General features: G+C 38.9%; 1 protein-coding gene across 1 annotated transcript in view; it reads left to right on the top strand.

Annotated features, from left to right (window-relative positions):
- Positions 1 to 3,848: 3,848 nt before the first annotated feature.
- pi4k2a (phosphatidylinositol 4-kinase type 2 alpha) overlaps positions 3,849 to 23,048 on the top strand; it is a 37,322-nt gene continuing 18,122 nt past the window's right edge. Inside the window, exons 1-3 of the mRNA XM_039774273.1 lie at positions 3,849 to 4,310; positions 22,623 to 22,823; positions 22,914 to 23,045. Of these exons, the coding sequence (XP_039630207.1) occupies positions 3,972 to 4,310; positions 22,623 to 22,823; positions 22,914 to 23,045 (672 nt within the window). The 5' untranslated portion in view covers positions 3,849 to 3,971. The remainder of the gene's footprint in view (positions 4,311 to 22,622; positions 22,824 to 22,913; positions 23,046 to 23,048) is intronic.

The following is a 23,048-nucleotide window of genomic DNA, read 5'->3' as shown; positions in this document are numbered from 1 at the left end:
TAAAGGAAGTAGGGCAGGTTGCTTTTGACATTTCTAAATTGTACATAGGAGAAAAACATGCATCACTGTGTACAGGAGATAGTTTAAACTGTTTAGATAAGTGGCCATGTGACTCTTTAATCTTAAGTCTTGTTAATGAACAGAAGTGCAGGGCATGCTGGGAAAGCTAGAACATTAAACAGAACTTTTTTATTTTTTTGCTTGCTTAACTAGGAATCTTAGAGAACTGACCTTTAGCAGTTTGATTTTATCAATGTACTATAAGTAGCATTTTCAGCAAATGTTAATGTCAACATGCTCTACTATGGGTGTGTATGTGTGAGTCCTGTTTGGGTGAGAGAAGGGCAAAGCTGATACTGCTCCACCCCACAACCTTTTCCTTCAGTTGTTTTTTAAAACTGCAGAAGAGTACTATATCTCTGTGCCCTTGCTTTGCTTGAGAACATATAACATGCAAGAAAAGAAGATGTCTGGGAGTAGAATGGTCAACAACATTTCTCCACTTCTGCTAGGACTGAATAAAGATTTAAAGCACCCAGCTTGCATGATTCTGTGTATTGCCTTATAATACCCAGTTACTAGTTATAATGCAAATAAATTAAATTTACACGTAAATGCCTTTATTATTCATTGCAACCAAGTGCAGGATTGTCCATTCCGTATCTTGCTGCAGTCCCTTAAGAGCACTTGAGGACGCTTGGGTGTAGTAATCTCTTGGTGGTAAAACTGGCTTGAACTAAACATTTACAAATAAAAGATGGTCCCAGTCAGCAAGCAACCTGCCATTAGACGTCCCTAGGGTTCAATACACTGGGTATAATAGAGACAGTGAGACAGATAAGAGTTAAAAGTTACGGGTATATAACTGATCTTGACATACTGTATCTTCCTATCCACCATTAAGAAAACAACCTAAGAGGATAGTTGACTAGATTAGATAAACTTTATTAATCCCATGGTAAAATTCAGATACATACTATACAGTAGCAGAAACATAAAACCGATGATACAGGCTCACAGGACAGATAATACAGCCAATCACTTCAATCAATCAATAATAAAATCAACTTATTGAGTACATTGAGTGGAAGCATTGAACTGCCTGATAGCAATGGGCAGAAAAGACCCCCCAGAGGTGCTTCTAAGCACTCTGTGGTGGACTAAACCTGTGGCTAAAAGTGCTCCAAGAAAGTGCCTCCTGGTTGGGGATGGTGGGGATTTGTCATGATGGCATTCATTTTTGCCACCATCCTCTTTTGCGCAGCAGCTTCCAGTGTATCCAGGGTTTGCCCTGTGATGGAGCAGGCTTTCCCAATATGTTTGTGCTCAGGTTGATTCCCCAGGTGACTGCAGTGTAGAACACTCCACTGGCTACTGTGAACTGGTAGAACATTCCCAACAGCTTACTGCTCACATCAAAAGACCTGACATCTACTTAGCAAGTACAGTCTGCTCTGGTCGTTCTTTCTGGTACCTTTCATGTTAGGTGATCTGATAGTATGATAAAACACACTGGAAGAGTAAATGAGAACATAATATTCAAAGGCCTCTAAATGGTATGATACCCAGTGACTTCCATAGACTGAACACTGCATAGGTTAATGAAGGATAACTTATTATTACATATAGGGGCGGCAGATAAGGGCCTCTTTGCCTTAAAATGTGTCCAATATTAGCTCCATATCTTTAGTAAGTGATGAATCACTGTGTTGCTAGTAAGTTGGCAGTAGATAGTGTTGACTGGTGTGCAGAGCAAAGCACTGATTTTGAACATTTCCTCTCCAATTATTCAGGCAGATGTAGTTTTGTACATTTCTGCCAAGTTTTAGTGTTTTATTGTATGAATATTTGCATCCAAGTAACAAAACTGAAAGGTGGTGCCATGTTGCCTTCAGCAATACAGCTGCATTTTTTATGTGTGCCCATTGTGAATTCCACATAAAAGAGTGTACATTGTATTTATTGACGAGACAATTAAAATAAAAATAACACCTCAATTGCCTTACACTAAGCAAACACAATTAACGTAGTACACAGTTCAAGTAAGGACATATCTGATAATATTTATTCTTGCAGGCAAGCACTCCTGATTAAGGTCGTGTCTCCTCTTTCCCATAAATTCAGTTGCAAAGAAGGTTTTCTTTCTCTGTTCAGCAGTGGCGTTTTTGTGGCTTTAGATACTGAAGCCTCTGATCTATTTGTCCAAACCACTGATCTTTTATCCAACATATACATGATCTAATACACCAAGCCCGTAATCTTTGTGTCCATCATATCTGATGAAGCGCTTGATCAACTTTCTCTCAGTGTATTGTGTGTAATTCAAAACCCATCTTTGAAAACTTGAAAACTTTAAGAATTTGAGCAAAACCAGGAGGGGAACTGCTCCTCGATTTAATGTACTTTTAAGAAGTGGAACCTACCCTCCATCTTTGATTTTATCAAACTCTAAGAGCACTCATGGAACTCACAGAGGGGACTAATACCCTGATACCTGCAAATCAAATCCTAGAAATGGCTCTGCTGCCTCCACATTTTCATCTTCCACTTTAGCATGGCCAAGACGTATACCAGCACAACAGCATTCAAGTGAAAGTCAAAGTACCCCTCTGGTGATTTATGTAGACCCAGAGTCAGTCAGTCAATAATTTTCTAACCTACTTATTCCTGAATAGGGTTGTGGGGGATGCTGGAGCCCATCCCAGATAGCATAAGTTGCAAGGCAGGAACAAGCCCTGCACAGGGTGCCAGTCCATTGCAGGGTGAACACACATTCACACACATACACACCCAACTACACACTAGGGCAAATTTAGTATTGTCAGTCCAGCTAACCTGCATGTCTTTGAACCATGAGAGGAAACCAGAGCACCCAGAAGACATGGGAAAGAACATGTAAACTCCACGCAGGGATGATACGAACCCAAGTCTCCGAACTGCACCACAGTGCCAACCTAGGCATAGAGTGCTCTCTTGCGTTGTATGCTGTTATATCTCCCATCAGCCAATGCTTGGGTTTCCGCACTGGCAGGATACCTGCTGTCATACATTAGCCACCCACCAGCAAATGCACCAATATTGAATTATTCTTCGGCGTAATTAAAAAAATATGTAAACCCAGTAATAATCTCGATTTCATTTTTATTCATAAAGTAACAAGACTCGTTAATTCTTTATTTGGTTGAACCTCAGTCAAGGGGTTTGCAAGGCAAACGTCCTAAACGATCGGATAATCGGCACTGCAGTCTATCATCGCCGCCGGTACGCCTGCCAAAGGTTCGACAGTGAGGTTTTTCAGTTAACCGCGAGCGAATATTCTTGAACCATGATGGGCGACCTCTGGATTTTGGGGGCAGCACTTTAGGCACGATCCATTCGAAAAATGTATTTGTGAGCAACGACTAAATATGCGTAGTCGTTAATTTCAGAAAAAGCTTACCTACTACTTTAATAGGGGTGTGGGAAACAGTTTTTACTTTATGGCCAATCGTAAAACGAAGGAGACAATATACTCAGCAAGTGGGAAGTTGATCACGGTTCAGTACGTTATACTGCCACTAGTTTAGCAAAAATATGTCTGTCAATTCGAATATTACAGTATGCTGAAAAGTGGGATTAAATGCTAAAGCAGCTTCCAACAACAGACGGGGGGCAGTGCGTTTCTCTGGAGGTAGAGGTATGACTCAAAAAAGTGTTGCCTGACCCACCAGACGTCCCGGATTTCGCCAAATCCATAATATTCTAATATTCACACTCGCCCATAGGGAAGCACGCTGATTGGTGGAAGGAGGCGCTTATGGATTTTCGTTCATTTTGCCATGTGCTGTCATTTGCATGTGTGGGCGGGAATTAAGGAAGCTGACAGTCAGCTGCCGCGATTGTAGAAACAGCGTAGGCCAGAGCAAGTGCTGACTCTGGCGTAGCTTTCTATTTTTCTTTCTGCCTGTTGTTTGTCACGGTTCAACTGCGGGATGGATGAGACGAGCCCGCTAGTATCTCCGCTCCGGGATCCTCCTGATTTCAGTTACTGCCCTACGGGGCCTTCGAGTCCACGGACTGGATTCGCGGGCATGCCTGGTTCAGTTGTTCGAGTACCGGCAGGCAGCCCGAGTCGAAGCCGGGAGCGTCAACCTTTACTGGAAAGAGACCGAATGAATTCTCCCCGTGACCCTCATCGGAATGAGTTTCCAGAGGATCCCGAGTTTAGAGAGATCATCCGGAAAGCAGAACAAGCGATAGAGGCCGGGATATTCCCCGAAAGGATCTATCAGGGCTCAAGTGGCAGCTACTTTGTGAAAGATATGCAGGGGGTGAGATCTATCTATCTATCTATTATAAATTAAAGTAGCACACGCGCGACATGTGCTTGATGTACACTCGCTTTCTAATATGTTTTATTTGTTTCAGTCATATTTCTTAAAGTTAGTCTGGCACTGTTACTGCAGTGGGAGACGTTTGTTGATCTCGTTAAGGAGATGCCACAAGATTTCAATTAACGATTGTGATCATGTGAACCCAAAACACCGCAGTGCTCCTTTCGAGGAGCTGGCAGCCTGTGGCAATTCACAGTTAATAAGCAGCGCCTGCTTGTTAACCACACTGGGCAATAAAAGCCGTCTGGTGACAGGGCTTTGCGTGCACTTGGGTGTCAACATCCAAACTCGTGTTTGCAGTTCAGGTGCTGACTTGGAAGTCATGTGCTCCGATTTCTTCGGCCATCATCACGAACACGTCTTACTTGTCCATTCTGCCCTATTCCTTGATTTCTATATCATAACTGAAGTTTATGTAGTGGCCGGCGCTGTTGTCTCATAGTGTGCTCAATTAGTAATCTAAATTAAACAAATAAGTGTACGCTAATTTTTGTACTAGTTTTTCATCGGTTGGGGCCATATCTGTTTAGGATTAAATAATGTAGTGCAATTGATAGTGTTGATGGAATGAAAACTCAACACCTTTTATAATAAAAATATGATTGCTGCAAGACCTAGTTAACACTTCGTAAATTTAAAAGTAGCCCGGTTTTTACTGGATGCCTTGTCTTTTCATTTTTCTTAAAACAGATTACTTGCACATAATTGCATAATATTACCAGTTGTGTAATGTTTTTAAAGGCTGCTTATTGTTTAATAGATGGGTTACGTTTGTAGCTGGGGGCTTTTTTGTTATTAAACTATTTTGATATTAAATATAGGTGCTAATTCAGTGTTGTCTAAATGAGCGACTAGGCTGATTTGATTCTAAGAGGCATGAGCTATCAGGAGAGTTTGGAGGAGTTGAACCTTTTCACTTTACAGAAAAAGTCTGTCAAGTTTTAAGGCAAAGTTATTTCTTCACAAATATATGCATTGGCCATGCAAAATTGTGCTCTAAAGTTAATTCTTTTTTGTACACTTAAAAAAAATATCTTGCCTTTACTGGTGCTTTACAGCGGAGTCTAATGGGGCATCACCAGAAAATAAAACTTTAAAAACTTGCTACATTTGTCCAAGGCAGTTGTCTAGTGGTAATCCACATCTTACAATTACACACACATTGTAAAATAGTTTATACATGGCATAGTGAACAAAAAAACAAGCAATATTATGAGTTTTGGCCATTTTAAGCAAAGACCAGCTGTGCACGCCATGTCAGTGTTTGTCTTCTTCCGCAATAATCTTTCTTTCCCAGAAGGTGTGATTTCCTTTTGAAAGACCAAATCACAGTAAACATTTCGTGCCAAGTGTTTGGCTTTGTGTTGATTTACTTCTGCATTTATATGAGAACGTACACAAGTGAATAGAAAATGTGTCCTTACCTTGAGAAAAATAGCACCAGGAATGTTTGATAAAATGGTTATTTACAGGTCCCTTTTGTTGATACAAAAGTGTTGGAAACACAGAAGGCATGTTTTTCTTTATCAAAACTTTAGCTGTTTCATTGGTACGTTTTTAGGCTTTTATTCTCTGGTGGTACCCCATACTTCAATTAGCCTCCATTGTAAAGCGCCAGTGAGGGTAAGATATCTTTAAAGATGTTCACAAAATGCTTAACTTCATAACACAATTTTGTGTACCAAATGCATGTATGCCATGTTTGTGAAGAAGTAAGTTCGGCATGTAAAATACTGAACTTCTCTTTTAAACAAATAGAGGTTAAGAGGGGACATGATTGAACTGTTTAAAAATATGAAAGTATTTGGTAGAACAGATCCCGGCTGTTACTTTAAAATAAATTCTGCCAAAAGGACAAACTTATTAAGGAAATGTTTTGCACAAATATTCTAAAGTTTTTCTTCACACAAAGAATTACATATACATGAAATAAATTGCCAAGTAGTGTGCAGGAGAGCAAGAATTTGTGGACCTTCACATCTTGACTTGATATTATTTTGGATAATGTAGGTGAATGGGATGGATGAGCTTGTTGGGATAAATGACCTCTAATGTTCTCATATCAATGGGGTGGGACAGGGCCTTTCCTAGTAGGATAAATGAAAAAAAGTGCCCATCAATTGTTTGCCAATAAGAAATTAGTCAATCCAACTATTTTCTAATCCTCTTATTTATTTCAGTGTCACAGGGAGATTGTGTATATATTCCAGCCACTTTGGACTTATAGTGAGAACCATTGCTGGATTTTGTGTCGGTTCATCACAGAAAATGCTGATTCATACATCCACTCATAGAGTACTGACTTAAAATTCACCAGTCTACACATTTTGTGGTGTGGAAGGAAACTGGAGAACCTTCTGCTGTGGGATTGAAATTGAACTCAGGGCTTTGAAATCAAGATGCAACAGATCTAACCACCACTCCAATTAATTGAAAGTTAATTTATCCATATAATTAAAGTCATTAAAGATGTTCTGTTGGAGTGAAACATACTGCAGATTTGGAAGACCAAATGGTTGGAGCTCTTTTGACACAGACTTTTCATATTATTATTAATTTGGCACAGCTTTATATTTCTGTTGCCTAAGTTGTTTTAATGGAAGTGCACCTTTTCATTCATGATGTATGGTTTCTATAACATACAGAAAATAAGTGAATTTTAAATGTTCCTCAGAACTCAGGGCATGGCACATATTTAGTAGCAAAATTTGTTCATACTTGTTTTGTGAAATGCTTCACTGGAATTGCAAAGAAATTCCTCTTCCAGTTCAAAAAATAAGAGCGCACTGGACACATCTGTGCAGGGATGAGTTCAGCTTTGTGCATGCATGTCTGTTTATCTGCTGGACCAGAGCCTCACTGGTGTGGCAATCCCAGTTTCCTGTTTCATTGTGACCATCCCCTGACCAGCACACACACTGATGTTTTATCAGCATGCTGCCTCATGAGATGTTCACCCTGTTTGGTCAGTTTTGAAAGCATTACTTCTTCTATTGAACATTAAGCCACAGCTGCATGACTGGGAAACTCCACTATCTGAGGCTGAAGGTGAAAAGGAAGGCAGTTTAGTGCAAGAAAAAAGTCCTTTTGTAAAAGGGGACGGAAGTATAGAACGAAACACGTGCTCTGGCTTATCAGCATATGAAAATGAAATTAACTCGCTGTGTTGTCAATATCCTGCACAGTGTTCTTGTCAGGAGTGTTACAAACACAGCTGCATATCTCGTTCATGGCTCATACTTTGCTTAAACCACATTTTGCTACATTTAATGTATTCCTTGGCCTTTTCTGAATGACAGTGTAAATAAGTTGAATTTATGGATAACTCCTTTTGTTGCCTAAGTTTGAGATTTCTTAAGGAAAAGGGACAAATCATGAAGATATTTCAGTTGTATTTTATGCAATATAGATAGATAGATAGATACTTTATTAATCCCAAGGGGAAATTCACATAATCCAGCAGCAGTATACTGATACAAAGAAACAATATTAAATTATGTCACATATTACTACACTATAAAACTATAAAGGATAAATCAATATTTGGTCATTTGATTTTTTTCAGTTGTACAGAGTGGCTATAGATGTGTTTACGTTAGAAAGCTGTGAAACAAAATTCATTTCTTCAGGTTTTTCTTACTGTCTGTAGGCCAGTCATTATTGCATATTCTGTCTTGTCTCCCTGGATATTCTCACTCATCCCAACAGGCGACTGTGTGTAGCTGCCAGTGTGTTCTACTAAACTACTGTGCCAATAAAGACTGGTCCTCAAAGCTGCTGGGGCAGCATCGTCTTATAAGAGACCTGGAACTAGAATTGGTGCTAAAGAAGCAGTCTCTTCAACCCAACAGAAGGCTTGTGGTGCAGATCGCAACCCTGTTTATTGCAGAATTTGCTGTAAGCTGATGACTAAAAATCAATGTCTGACTGTTTGTGAACACAATGTCTTTGTTGCTTTTGAGGAACTCGGTCCTTCCTACCATCCAGTTTGTTGTATTGTGTTGGGAAGAGTCTATTTATGGGTGGAGCTGGGTTTAAAAATTCAGTTAGTCTCAGGGAGTGCTTTCTACTGCTCTAAAATGAAAGACCTGAGTTATGGGGCTCCAACCACTTTCATACACCCTCGGAAATGCTCCCTGGAAGAGAAAGACCTATAGTCCAATACTTGGCACAGTGTTTTGAAAATTGAAGGAGAAATATTTAAATACTTTTGATGATGACTTTTTCTAGATGTTCATCCGGATATTAATAATAGTCATAGAGGACCTCTATGAACAAGTAGCATATTTTGATACATGCATGTTTCATAAGTGCAGTCAGGCAGCATGTTGTATAAATGCACTAACTTCTCTAAGGCTGAAATACTGCTTGTAATTGATGATCAGCCTGTTGCTTCTCTTTAGATTTATTTTAGTTCTGCCTGCTTCAATTCAGTGCCTCAATTTTTAGTATGAACTGTTTGTTTCGGGTCCTTCCAGAGTATTTTTTTGGCATTCAGGTTTGAAAAAGGGGAGGTTTATTTACCTCGGCAATGACATTCATTTCTCTGGTGACTCTTCCTATGAGGTCAGTATATGAATTCGGAGAGCATGGGATCATGAGGTCGCTGGGAAGGGGTGTGTGGCACTCTTGATATCTATGCAAAAGGATGAAGGTCCAAGTGCTTCCTGTCTTGCTATATGGTTGTGAGACATGGACGCTATCCAGTTGCCTGAAATGAAGACTGGACTCCTTTGGTATTGTGCCTTTTCAGAGAATCCTTGGGTACTGCTGACTTTGTGTCGAATGAGCGGTTGCTCATGGAGTCCCGAATGAGGCACATTACCTGCATTGTGAGGGAGCATCAGTTAAAGGACTATGGCTAAGTGGTGCGATTCTCCGAGGGTGATCTATCTCGCAGGATCCTTATTGTTGAGGACCCGAGTGGCTGGACCAGCCCAAGAGGTCGCCCACGTAATACCTGTCTGTGGCAGATAGAGAGGGTCATTTCCGGAGGGTGGGACTGGACCGTGTGTCTGCCTGGGGGTTGCAAACCAGGATCATAAGCTGTTTTGTCGTGTTCTGGGTGTGGCAACACGCTATACCAGTGCATGCTCCCCGACCTGACCTGACAAGTTTGAACTTTGACTGGTCATTACAAACAGTCGAATTTTGTCATCTTCAGCCATTTTGTCTTAGACTTGCCTGTGTGTTTGAATTGTTGTATTGCTTTACGAGTCATTGGTGTTTTTGCTTACAGACGGAAGGCCTAATATATTCTGTAGAATCCTCTGTGCAAAACAGAATCCATCTTTCTTTTAATGATTACTTGTTCAAAGAATTCCCACTACTATTTTAGAAATTTGGTTTGAGACTCTTATTGTGGAATAGAGGGTATCTGTGAAAATTAGATGATGCAATGCCGAATCCCTTGGTCAATTGAATCTTCCTTCAGTGTTTTTTGAGGATTGTCCAAGTCCCTTTTTTGCTGTTTGAGACATACAACATCACTGCTATTAACAAACAATATTTTTTCTATACTGCTCTCCCACAAAATCCTGTTTCACCATTTGTTTTTTTCTTACAGTGGAGCCGTGAACAATTTACTACAGGCTTGATTTCAGACAAGTCAGTAAAGGCCTGAGGTGGTTTCTGCGTGACAAGCTGCATAGGTATTTGAAAAGCCACTTTCAGGAAGATTCATTGTTTTTGGAGATCTTTTTCAATTTAGGACTGTAGTCCAGTAGACCGTTGGAGCTTCAGAAGTGGTTTACTAAATGGCAGTTATTAATTTTAATTTTTTTTTTTTTCATGCCACGTTCTTGTGAAGTGCTCCTTTATTAGGACATGCTGTGCCTCAAGAGTTTGTGCAGTGACAACTTCTTTTTAACAATAAGGGTCAGAATGGGTAACCTAGCCCTATGTATAAAGTTCAAAGTATTCACAAAACAGGACCAAGAAATTCTTTTTAAAAGCATTGCTTTTGTGAGGAGATGTTAACTTTTTGACACAAGGACATTGCATGTCTACTCACTTTAGAAACTGAAAAACGGCAAGCGTTGATATAATAAAATCCAAACCTTTTTTAAAGCAGGAAGTGGGTTTTCTTCTATAAAACAAAAGTGATTTTCAAAATAATTGTGTGCAGTGTGAAGTTCACTTTCTTCTGTGATACACCTCACATAATCAAGTGTAAAGATAACAAGCAGAAAAATGGATGTATTTGCAATGTAATCCGCCATATCTGCTTTCTTAGCACTGCTTTTTCTATAATTTTCCATGGGGAGTGGACTCTTACCTTTAATGCCACCATGTTCTCTTTGGCCTCTTAAGGAATTTCACATGACTAATACAGTAGTCATGAACTGGAATGTGTCAGACCTTTGTGAGCAACATGACAAGTTGTGAGGATAAAGGTCTCTCTCTTTGCTCACAAGCATTGCACAGATTTCGGAAGTTTTAAAGAGGAGAGCATCTAAGGCAAAGTAAGGATCTGCATGTGCTGTCATCAAATGCTGTAAAATGTCTGCAGTTTTAATTCAATTCTGTTTATTCATTTATAGTTCACTGTCCACTATTCTTATTCACGGTTGGCTCCTGCCTTGTTTCTAGTGCTGCCATGTTAAGTATTGGCGATCTATCTAAACTGAAATAGCATATCAGAAAAATTATATTTAATTGAGGGCCATAGTGGCCCACTGATTCGTGCTCCTACCTTAAAACTTCTGTCCAGGTTTCAAATCCCAGCTTGATTATGATCTCTATGCAGTTTTTGTCCTATGTACTTGTATGCCTGTGTGAGATTTTTTTCCAAGGTACTCTAGTTTCTAAAAATGATAGTGTTATTTGCAGTCTCAGGTATAAGTGAATGTGTATGTGAATGTACTTTCAGTTGATCGTTCAATCTTTGTCTTGTATAGCACTATCAACGGCAAGTTGCGCAAGATTCCTACATATCAAATTAAATAATTGAATGGTACCCAAAAAGCATAGAAGCAAGGAGTTTACCACTAATAGACAATTGTACCTGACAAATGTTTCTTTGCAAATGTCATGGGTGGCTGTACAGATTCAGGGCAGCTATGGTATAACATTACAAGTCAGGCTACATAACGGTAAAAATTAGCAAAGTAATATGGGATACCATATCACCCATGATAACGGTGGTTCCCAGATCAGTTCCTGCCAAATGGCACAGTATATTCTGACTCTCCTAAAGGAGAATAAATGTTTTATATGTATTACATAATAATATAGTGTGTTTTCAAGTGTAAAATAAATCATCTCACACTCCTGCAGATGTGTAGGTTTGCTAATTAAGTGATTCCAAATTGGCCCTGTGTGAATGTGACCAAGGCCTGTGAAAAATTGACCAAGTCCTGTCCATGGCTGTTTGTTTTCTTGTGCCCAGTGTTGTGCAGATTGACACTGCCTCCCACTGTTACCCTAAGAATGCTATGTTATGTTATAAATACATCTAAAGAATAACAGTTTATGAAGTAAGCTTACACTGACCTGAAAAAGGAGTCGCAAAGCTCAGAAATAGGTTAGTAATACAAGATCATGATGAAGGCAAAGTTAGTTATCCTCTAATTGGATAACTAAAGCAGTCCAGATGTTTCCTAGTGCTTCTGCTGTTTACCTGATATTCACATTTTCCCATCTTAGTCTCTGTCTCTCTGCCTTGCCTCCAAACCTTTAATGATACTGCCTCTTTTATTTTGTTCTAGTATGGGATTACTATTAAATTATGTTATTATTATGCTTTTATAAAAAAAAAAATGGTTGTAGTTGTCCTTATAAATGTGGCAGGGTAAAATAAAGACGTAATGATTGATTGCTCATGCAAAAAATGTGCCTTTAGAATACGGTAACTAATATGGCATATGGATAGATTAGGATTATTAGTATATATGCACAAAGCAGGCCTGAAGCAGGTTGAAGATTTTATAGCAGAATTTTATCTTTTAATCTGTGAATGTGTGTTTCTGCATGCATGTTTTATACTTTACCCTAATTGTTGTCTTACTCAGGAAGGATTGAATCCTGAAAGTGGACTGATTGATATTTTCATTGACCTATTGACAATGCTGTCTTTGCTGATTCTCTGCTTTCACATGGAACTGCTTTGGGTTTCTATCCTTGGCTGACAATATTGTACTAAACTGGTCATTCTGTTTTTCATTTGTGTACCCCCCCCATACCAAAGCAACACATGTACATTTATTTATTTTTATTTTTTTTGCTGACACTTTTATTCAAAGCACTCACAATTCACAATGCTACCACTATTTATATTGCAGCAACAGGCTGAGGGCATCAGTGATTGCGACTGAACTATCAAGATTGAGCTTTCCAGTCTGTCTAGTGGACCCCGTGCATGTTGCTGCATTTTTAGAAAATGGCAGAGTGATTCTTCTTAAGTTGTCTCTTATTTCCTCATTTTTTTTTTTTCCTCTTCCAAAATAGATTATGAAACAAATTTCTGTGTCCAACAGATTTAGTCACCCGATCTTGAGATTCTGTAGTTAATATCTGAAACTTTCTGTTGGTTTCAGTTTTACTAAATCTGTGATTAATGGCAAGAGGGTTCATCAGCTAGTGATGCTGCCTTACAGATCCAGAATCTTAGGTTCTTGGCACAATGTTGGCTGTGCGGAAGTTTACATTTTCTCACCTTTTTCTTCTGGGGTTTTTCGCAGTTGCTCTGGTATTCCTGCTATAGCCAATAGACAAACGTGTTAGGCTAATTGGTGATTTCATAATGTGCCTGAGTTGTTGCAAGTGTGGATATGGTTGTGAGTGGGCTCTGTGATGAACTGCTTCCTTGCTGCCAGTGCTGCTGGGATAGGCTATTGGTCCCCGCAACCCTGAACTGCAGTAAGTGGATGGGAGAATGTTATGCTTTTGCTCTTAAAAGTGGGTGTCCTTTAATATATTTCTATTGATTTAGGTAAATATTAACAAATTTTTCACACTTTATTTGCAGTCTAGGTTGGTGGCGTTTTAATTATTGGTCAAGTAACCTGATATTTCTGAGGTAGCCTGTTGTAAGTATTTCTAGTTCCTCTTTATAAATAAGCATTACAGTAAGATAAACTTTCCCTTTGTTTCAGCTCATCTGGTTTTAAATACTAATAGTTCTATTTCATTTTAAAATACAACATTTTCAGAATGAAAAAAACTGCCTGAAATTTAGAAGAAAAATATAGAGCCTGTTTTAGACTGGCATTCACCTGTAATTCTGGTTTGGAAGTCTACTATAATTTCATCGATATTAATTTACAATTATTGTAATGGCAAAAGTGTCACCTAGAAGATAATAGAACACGTCTTTCATACTTTCTATCATGTTGCTTGTTTTTTGGTAGTGAATAACTGTTTCTGAAATGACGTTATATGTTCTGCCATGTTCAAGATAAGCATACCGGACTTTATCTGATGATTTTATACTGGCTCCCTTGGACACGTTCCTGCAGCAGGGCTGTTGTGGTGTGTGTGCACTGACCAGTAATATGGTGTTCACCAGTTTATTTAAGAGCGAATTTTAAATTTATTTAAAAAAAATAGCTCAAGTAATAAATTGAATTTTAAGAATTTCAGGTTTACAGGTTAGCTCCCTCAGTTGTGTCCACTTAAGATAGTTTGCCAAATCAAGGGACGCTTGGCTATCTTTTACAGTTTAGTTTAGCATTCTTAACACGTGCCTTCAACTCAAAAAATAAGAAACCAACAGCATACATTTTTATGACTATGCATGCATGCTGGTCGTAGTTGGGAACTCAAAGGTAGAAATTAAGGTTTTTTTTTTTTGTGTAAAAATGGCTAATATACAGGGCCACAAAAGTTACTAGGAACTGCAACTTAAAGTTATCAGCAGTGAGACCCCTTAAACAACTCATTTTTTTTTTGTGCCTGGGCAGTGCAGTAAAGTCTTACTTGATCTTGTTGGCATTCTGTACCAAACAGTCAGTGCAATGAATACAGTATACTTACATAGACATGCTTCAGTTAAGGAAAACCTTTTGTGTATCAACAGTGTGTGTGTGTTGCTTCAGATGTTTTATTTGGTGCATGTGTTGACCGATATCATGTGCCATTATCTTTCTGCCTGAGTTAAACCCGAATAGGTTTTGATTTCACCAGCAGCCTTGCACTTTAAACCACTGAGGATATGTCAGTATGCCACAGTGCTTGCCTATTATCAGTTTAGTGAAAGTTGTTTTGATGGAAGAAGTTATAACTCAATGTGATTTTCTACAGCAGTCCAAAGACAGTCTTATAGATTTATTGGCTGATATATGTTGGCCTGTTGTGAGTATATGTTTGCGTCTTGAGTGTGTGTTGTAATGAACTGGTACCCCAGGTGCAGTTTGTTTCTGTGTTGCTCCTATTACTACTAGGATAAACACTGGCTCTTTACAATCCTGACTAGGGAGAAGTGAGGTTAGGAAATATATGGACAGATCATTATTAAACTTATAATTTAAAGTCGTCATATTATTAGCAGAAATGTTATGAAATGTTTATGCTACTTGTTTGTGCTAATAAATGATCCGTCCAGTTTTCTTTTGGAGGCAAACAGTGTGGCAACTTCTGCAGCTTGGGTGAGAAGGTTATTCTGTAATTCCACAACACTCTGTGCTTACTCATTTTAGTTTTATATAACACTGCAAATATTGACTCTTTGCATAAATTTAATGTAATTGGCAATAAAAGCTTTTAAAACGTATGAAATACTATTTATATTTCAATATACCATAGAAACATCTTACAAAAAGAAGTGCAAACTTTGTGAAAACCAATTTGCTCATTTAAACAAAACAAGAAGAGTTCACGGTACCTTCGGAAGTTGTACAGCATTAACAACATTCTTGGATAGTTTTCTTAATGTTCAGTGTTATCATTCTCAATTTAAGTATCTTCCATGTTGCATTTATTTGTGTTACTGTAGTGCAGCAATCAACATCACATCCTATCTTTTAGAAATGTAATAATTTTGCTAAATGTGTTCTCAGGAGTTACTTGCATGTATGTGAAATAATATTGATCTGCAGTACTCTGCTGAGTGTCCCATTTGTATTTGATCATAAAATCCTAAGCTGTACTCTTTACTTTCTGCTTCTAAACCTGTCCTGGCCCAGTATGTACAAGAAAGTTTATACTCTTACAGCATGTCATTTTCTTTTAGCCACTATCTGTGTGACTAGTAGTTCAAAGAAATCTAACTATTTCAGTGAAACGTGACCCATCCTGCTTAAATCCATGTCAGCTATATAGAGAACTACACACATCCTTTCAATTTAGTTATTTGAATATTTTTATGGTTATATGTTGCACAGGGACATCATGTAGCCATTGTACCGGTCAGTTGTGGTGAAGAGAGAGCTGAGCGGAAAGTGAAGAACATTAGAACAACCTAGACGAGAACAGGCCATTCAGCCCAACAACGCTCGCCAGTCCTATCCACTTACTTCTTCCAAAAAAACATCAAGTCGAGTTCTGAAAGTCCCTAAAGTCTTACTGTTTACCACAATACTTGGTAGCTTATTCCAAGTGTCTATCGTTCTTTGTGTAAAGAAAAACTTCTTAATGTTTGTGCGAAATTTACCCTTAACAAGTTTCCAACTGTGTCCGTGTGTTCTTGATGAACTCATTTTAAAGTAACAGACTTGATCCACTGTACTAATTCCCTTCATAATTCTAAACATTTCAATCATGTCTCCTCTAAATCTTCTTTTGCTTAAACTGTAAAGGCTCAGCTCTTTTAATCTTTCCTCATAATTCATCTCCTTGTAGCCCTGGAATCGGCCTAGTTGCTCTTCTCTGGACATTTTCTAGTGCTGCTATGTCCTTTTTGTAGCCTGGAGACAAAAACTGCTCACAGTATTCCAGATGAGGCCTCACCAGTGCATTATAAAGGCTCACCCGTCAATCTACTTTTTTGCCCTCACCTATGGTCATGTTCTTTAGGTAGCAACCTAAAAAATTTGATACAAGCAGTGGAAATGTGTTTCCTTGGTGTGGTGTTTGAGCTCAGTCTTAGAGATAGGTTGAGTTGTGCAGACCTTCAGGAAGAGCTCAAAGTAAAGCCAACTGAGGTGATTTGAGCATCTGATGAGGATGCCTCCTGGATGCTTCCCTGGAGAAATGTTTTTGGCATGTCCAACCAGGAGAAGTCCTCCGGGCCAATCCAGAAAACGATGCAGAGATAATTTCTCTCGGCTAGCATAGAAACTTCACGGTATCCCCCAGAGGAGTTGGAGGGTGTTGTGTGGAAAAGGGACATCTGGAAATCTTTGCTTAGACTGCTGCCCCGGTGACACGGACTAAGATAAGCAGCAGAAAATTAATAAATGAATTGCTGAAAGGATGGATGCTGCATTTGTTTAAAATTTATAGATCCATAATTACCCCCTTGTTGTGGATAGGAGATAAGTGTTCATTTTTCTAATCTTCTTGGACTTTTCCCATTATGAATGAGCTCTCTCACAGAGATGTCTACGAGTTATATGTTTCATTTCTTTCATAACACTTAGTAGCATGAACTGACAAATTCTACAGATGTCTGAGTTTTTTTTTTTTTTTTAAGCCCCAGCTAGCTGTGCTAAGTCAACTTTGTCTGTGCTGTGTTGTTACTATGGCGGCTGCCTCTGTAGCCACTGGACATATTGACTGTTCTTTCTGGTGAATATTTAAAAAATGGATTCATTATATACATTTGGCATTGAATTTTTATTAGAAATTCTAACTTTTTGTTCTAGGCACAGGTTTCACAATTATTTTACTACTTAATGTTGGCCTGAAAGTAAATGCTGCCCAGTTTTTGTATTTTGTGCAACACTGTTTACGGTCTCTTTTCTTACTCATTGAATATTTATTAAAAGTGTAAGTTGTATTGCCCATACTGAATCTTACCTAGCTGGTGGTGATCTCCTAAATGTATGTAGCACAGGTGCAAATTTTAATAAATCATACACTGATTTAAAATGTATCCTTTTTTTTGCAAATTGATAGAAAATATTGTAATCCTGCATATTTAATTGTTTAAAATTAAATGGCCCTAATGTTGTTAACTTATAACTGATATTATGACCTCCTAGAGTACAGGAAATCATTTAGTCCTTGTGCTTTTATATGCAAGTACATATTTTGATGCACTTGACTTAGATATTAGATCACACAGGCCTGAGAATTTAGGGTGGCACAGCAGAATGGTGGTTAGTGCTGCTTTTCACAGATACAGCATCCTGGGCTGAAGTCATTGTCTGTGTGGAGTTTGCATATTGTGCTGTATCTGTGCAGGTTTTCCTCTGGGTACCCTGGTTGTCCTTCCATATCCCCAAAGACACGTGTGTTATTTTAATTGGCGACTCTAAATTAGCCCTGTTTCATTGGGTCGGCTGGGCTTTATCTTGCCTTTTGCTTAATGCTTCTGGGATTAGAGGTGATCCTCTGCAACTCTGCATACCCAGTGAATATGAGACTGTTTTGAGGCTTTAGGTGGGCTCTCAGACGGTGTTCTCGCATAGTTTACTTGAAACTTAATAAAGATGTGTATCTCATACTCTCATTAATGTTTGCAGTTAGATATGTCTGCCGTTCAGGCTTCAATCCTGTGACCAAATCTATTTCCTCCATGAGTTTAACTTTCATTCAGAACTGATGAGATTTAGCAGTATTTATTTAACTCTTTATTCATTGTTAATTTACTGGTTTATTAAGGTGAAATAGAAGATGAGTAAAAATCATTTGTCATTAATTTGTTAAAAACAGAACATCTTTATGTATTTGGAAATTTGCTAGAACCACATGAAATGAATGTTTAGATAAACTTGTCACATCCTGACACTATCTAGAAGTTGCTTTCCCCAGCTGATAAATAGGTAAGAATTAGGATTTAGAATAGCTGATGCATACATTTTGTGTGATGTAGAATTGACTATTGTAGTTATTGTTAGGACAATGAAAGCTTTGTATTTTCACTCTGTAGGTCATTCAGAGTGTTGCATTATTGCAGGAGCATAGCTAAAATTAGAATGGGAGCTCTTTGGTTGAAAAGCAGTTGAAAGGTATGTTCTCTTTATAGTCTTTTAGATAGGCACAGACTCTCTAATATTTGCAAAATGGATTGAAAAACATTTCTGGCATTCTCTCTTGTGATTACAGTTGGCCAGGAGGATTAGTGGAACGTACACCTTTTTTATTCTAAACACATTCCTGACCTCTTAAAGTTCTATATGTTTGTAAAACTGGACATGAAACAGGTTGGCCTGTGATATACCCCAAAATCACTGTACCATTTGTGTTCTTTTAAATCTTCTTATAGTGTATAATATGCTATCGTGGCTGTCAGTTTGTCTGTACAAGATTTTAAATCACCTGTAGCTCGCAAACCGTTTGATCTATTGACCTGAAATTTGGTACACATATACTACACAACGTCTACTATCCGCTTTTAAGGTGATGATTGACCTCCAAGGTTATTCCTCTTTTTGTTGTTTTATTTTATTTTAGAATTGGCTCTCGGCAGCGTCCAGAAGCACAGCGCCGTTCCCATCCTTCCTACCTTCGCCGTCATTTCCCCTACCTCATCATATCTTAAATCATTCTTGAGGCAGATTGAAGACTTAAGTGCCAGCTTAAGTGAAAAATTAAAGAAAACATACTAAGTAATTGCAACACAAACACTGACTTAATCAATTTTAACGCGAAAAGATGCTGACGAAAGAAGAGAAGAAGCGGGCTGTTAGGGTGGAGAAAAGAAGAGCTGCTTAGGAAGCAGCAAATGCATCAACCTCTGAGAAAACGAATGCTAAACTTACTGAGAAAGAGTATGAAAACTAGGAATGCTCACGTCAAGTGTTTTCATGCAGTGTGCCGTTACTGATCCATAATAATAATTCACTTAATAGTATGGCATTTCACATAATTTTTTTCTCCCTGAAGGTTACTGTTAGCATCAACTGCACTGCCTCTTTCCTTTCCTACATTCACTATCTCTTCTACCTCAGACATTTTAGTTGAATTATTCACAAACAAATACTGTGTGCCTAAACAAGTCTCACCCTGCCACTGAATATTATAACGTACAGCATCTGCTTATATGTTTTCATAAATTATGATTCTTTAGGTGTTATTTACCTGACATCCCCTTCTTTGTAGTTTAAACATGTTTGATTTTTCTCAAAAGACTTATTTTCCTTGTGAAATGACTGCCTTTTCTTTGAGATCCAGTTAATCTTGTTTAAGATGTGACTTTTTTCAGGTAAGCAGAGTAATAAGAGGTGAAATGCAATTTTAAAAGAACAATAACGTGTGACAGATTAGGGCTGCTATCGCTCCCTTGAACCCTCAGACAATACGTCAGACACCAGGTAAAAGTCCAAAAGTTGAATTTATTATAATAATAAAGTGCACAAAGCACCCTCCTCTCCACAATTCTCGTTAAACAATACAATACTCAATAATCAATCCTCCTCTCCCAGACGCGTTGCCACCCTTCCACCCAGCTCAGCTCAATGTCTGGGGATTTCCCACAATCCTTTATAGTCCCTGACCCGAAAGTGTTCCCCATCCTTCAGTCCATGATTCCTTATCACTTCCTGGTCAGATTAAAAGTCCTTTTCTTCACCCCGGTAGTACATCATCTCTCCTGTCACTGTTACTAAGACGCACTCCCGGGTTATAGGGCACAAACGACTCTCTGGGCTTACCTGCAGCGTCCTCTGTTGGCCCCTGTGGTATCCAGCAGGGCTGTAGAGGAAAACACCATTGTCCATGATTCCATGCTGGTATTTGGGGCACCTCCATGTTGCAGGGAGAGCTCCATCTGGTGGCCTGGGGGTATTGGCCGGGATGAAAAGCTGGCCATGGACCACACATGAATGCTGAATACTTATTTAAAGTCTCTGCATCCTACTGACATTATGTAATGTATAAAAGGTTTTATTAATTAAATGATGCTACTAAACAAAATATTCAATTAATTTTGTTTGTATTATTTATATTTAACTAGCAAAATACCCGCGCTTCGCAGCAGAGAAGTAGTGTGTTAAAGAAGTAATGAAAAAGAAAAGGAAACATTTTGAAAATAACGTAACATGATTGTCAATGTAATTGTTTTGTCACTGTTATAATAATAATAATAAATTTTGTTTATATAGCGCCTTTCCCATGCTCAAGGCACTTCACAGAGTTTAGGAGAGAACGGCAGGGTATACAGTATATAGCATTGTATAAACCAAATAAATAAATAAAGAAGATTAAGACAGTAAATTCAGAGAAAAGCCTAACAGACACATAATTGATGGTCTAGCACACACACACACAGGTTACATGAGCATCTTAACAGAGAGGTAAACTGAGAGTAGGGTAATAAAGTCAAGTAGAGCTAAAGGCCTCCCAGAACAGATGAGTTTTGAGTTGTTTTTTAAAAGAATTAATTGAGTCACCTGATCTGATTCATTTTGGTAGGTCATTCCAGAGTCTGGGCGCTATACAGCTGAAGGCCCTGTCACCCATGGAGTGAAGATTAGTGTGGGGCACAACAAGATTGCCAGAATCAGAGGACCTTAGTGGGTGGGCACTTTGAAGTGGAGGCAGGTCTGATGAGATCACTGCCAAGATGGACTGGGAAAGAGCTCATTTTATTAAGCTGCATTTTAGTCCCAATTTGCAGGAGTTCACTTTTGTTGCAATTTAATTTTAAAGAGTTCTGCTCCATCCAGGTTTTAATTTCACTAAGGTGGGTTGTGAGCTGAGAAAGCTCTGATGAAGTTCAACTTTTAACATTGAAGTAGAGTTAAGTATCATCTGCATAAAAATGATAGCCCAGTCCATAGCTACGAATAATATGGCCAAGGGGAAGCATATAAATACAGAAGAGAAGAGGGCCGAGGACAGAGCCCTGAGGAACTCCTTGTGTGACTGGTGCCGAGCTGGATCTGCTGTTACCAAGACTAACAAACTCTTGCCTATCACTCAGATAGGACTTGAACCACTGGAGGGCAGTGCCAGAGATACCCAGCATGTTCTCCATTCTGGACAGTAGAATATCATGTCTGACAGTGTCAAATGCTGCACTGAGGTCTAATAGAATTAATATGCTGGTTTGTCCAGAGTCTGATGCCATAAGCAAATCATTGGTTACCTGTAGCAGAGCAGTTTCACAGCTGTGCCGCACCCTGAAACCAGATTGAAAGGGTTCCATCAAATTATTAGCGGTTAAGTAATTGGTGAGTTGGGTTCAAGTTACATTCCGTGTTTGTCAACCGTTGTAAAGACATCAGATTTCATTCATTGATTCCTTTCTTACTGCATCAATAAACCGCTCGTCTTCCTCTTTATTTGAGACATCACACACTGCATGCACGTTTTTTTTTTTTTTACACTGTCTTCCTTTAGCTGGACATTGACTTTTTCCACTGTGTGCTTTGTTTCCGTAGTAGCTGCACTTATGAATATGCTTGTATGCGTCACTCGCTTCATATTCTTTTGCTGCCTTCTCGATTGTGTAATGCGTTTTTTGTTCAGCGGTCTTTGGAGCTGTTGCTTTTTGTCTGCGTACTGCGTTCACAGTCAGTTCACGTGAGCCGCTTGGAGTACATGCATTGAAGGTTCTCAGCTGTGCTTATGCTATCACGTGCAATGTCCACGGCTTTATTTAATGTTAGCTAAGACCCGGCACTTAAAAGTTTCACTCGCAGTTTCACTGAGTTTGTGCCAAACACCACCCTGACCATCTCATATTCATCTGCATAAGCACAGCCCTAAACCCGCAAATATTTAGCGGTAGAGTGTTTCTATTGGATTGCCGCTGATGGACGGCCTTATATGGGCAGGCACTCCATTACGTGGGAGGTGTGACGATGAGAGACGCAACTCCGCCTCACACGGCGACTGAGCTGCAGGCTATGGCCGGTATATATGTACATAAGTAGGTTCCAGTTATGACTGTTACGCATAGAATTTCGAAATTAAACCTGCCTAACTTTTGTAAGTAAGCTGTAAGGAATGAGCCTGCCAAATATCAGCCTTCTACCTACATGGGAAGTTGGAGAATTAGTGGTGAGTAAGTGAGTGAGTCAGTCAGTGAGGGCTTTGCCTTTTATTAGTATAGATAAGGTTTGGGAATTTTAAGTCGAAAACATTCTAATCTTTTTGATTAGTTGCTTATTTTGGAAACTGTCCTAATAATATATCTGAAGCTATGCTTTTCCATCTCATCTGGTTTTCCTTACACTTTTCTCCACATGTCTTGCTCAGTAGAAGATCATCGGAGTGTTTAAACCGAAGAATGAAGAGCCATATGGCCAGTTAAATCCCAAATGGACTAAGTGGCTTCAGAAATTATGTTGTCCGTGCTGCTTTGGGAGGGACTGCCTGGTACTGAACCAAGGTTATCTGTCTGAAGCAGGAGCCAGCCTTGTTGACCAAAAACTGGAACTTAACATTGTCCCCAGAACTAAGGTGGTAACATATCTTGAATGCTAACTTTACTCCGTATTGCACAGAAGCAGCTTATAATTGCTTGAACGCCTTGTTTCTTTTTCTTTACAGGTTGTTCATCTAGCAAGTGAAACATTTAATTACAGTGCAATTGACAGAGTTAAGTCAAGAGGCAAGAGGCTAGCACTAGAGAAGGTGCCAAAAGTTGGGCAGCGGTTTCATAGAATAGGTCTGCCACCTAAGGTA

The sequence above is a fragment of the Polypterus senegalus genome, chromosome 1, assembly GCF_016835505.1.
Source record: "Polypterus senegalus isolate Bchr_013 chromosome 1, ASM1683550v1, whole genome shotgun sequence".
NCBI lineage: Eukaryota > Metazoa > Chordata > Cladistia > Polypteriformes > Polypteridae > Polypterus > Polypterus senegalus.
The sequence above is the reverse complement of the archived record's forward strand: the minus strand, read 5'-3'. Positions and strand labels throughout refer to the sequence as shown.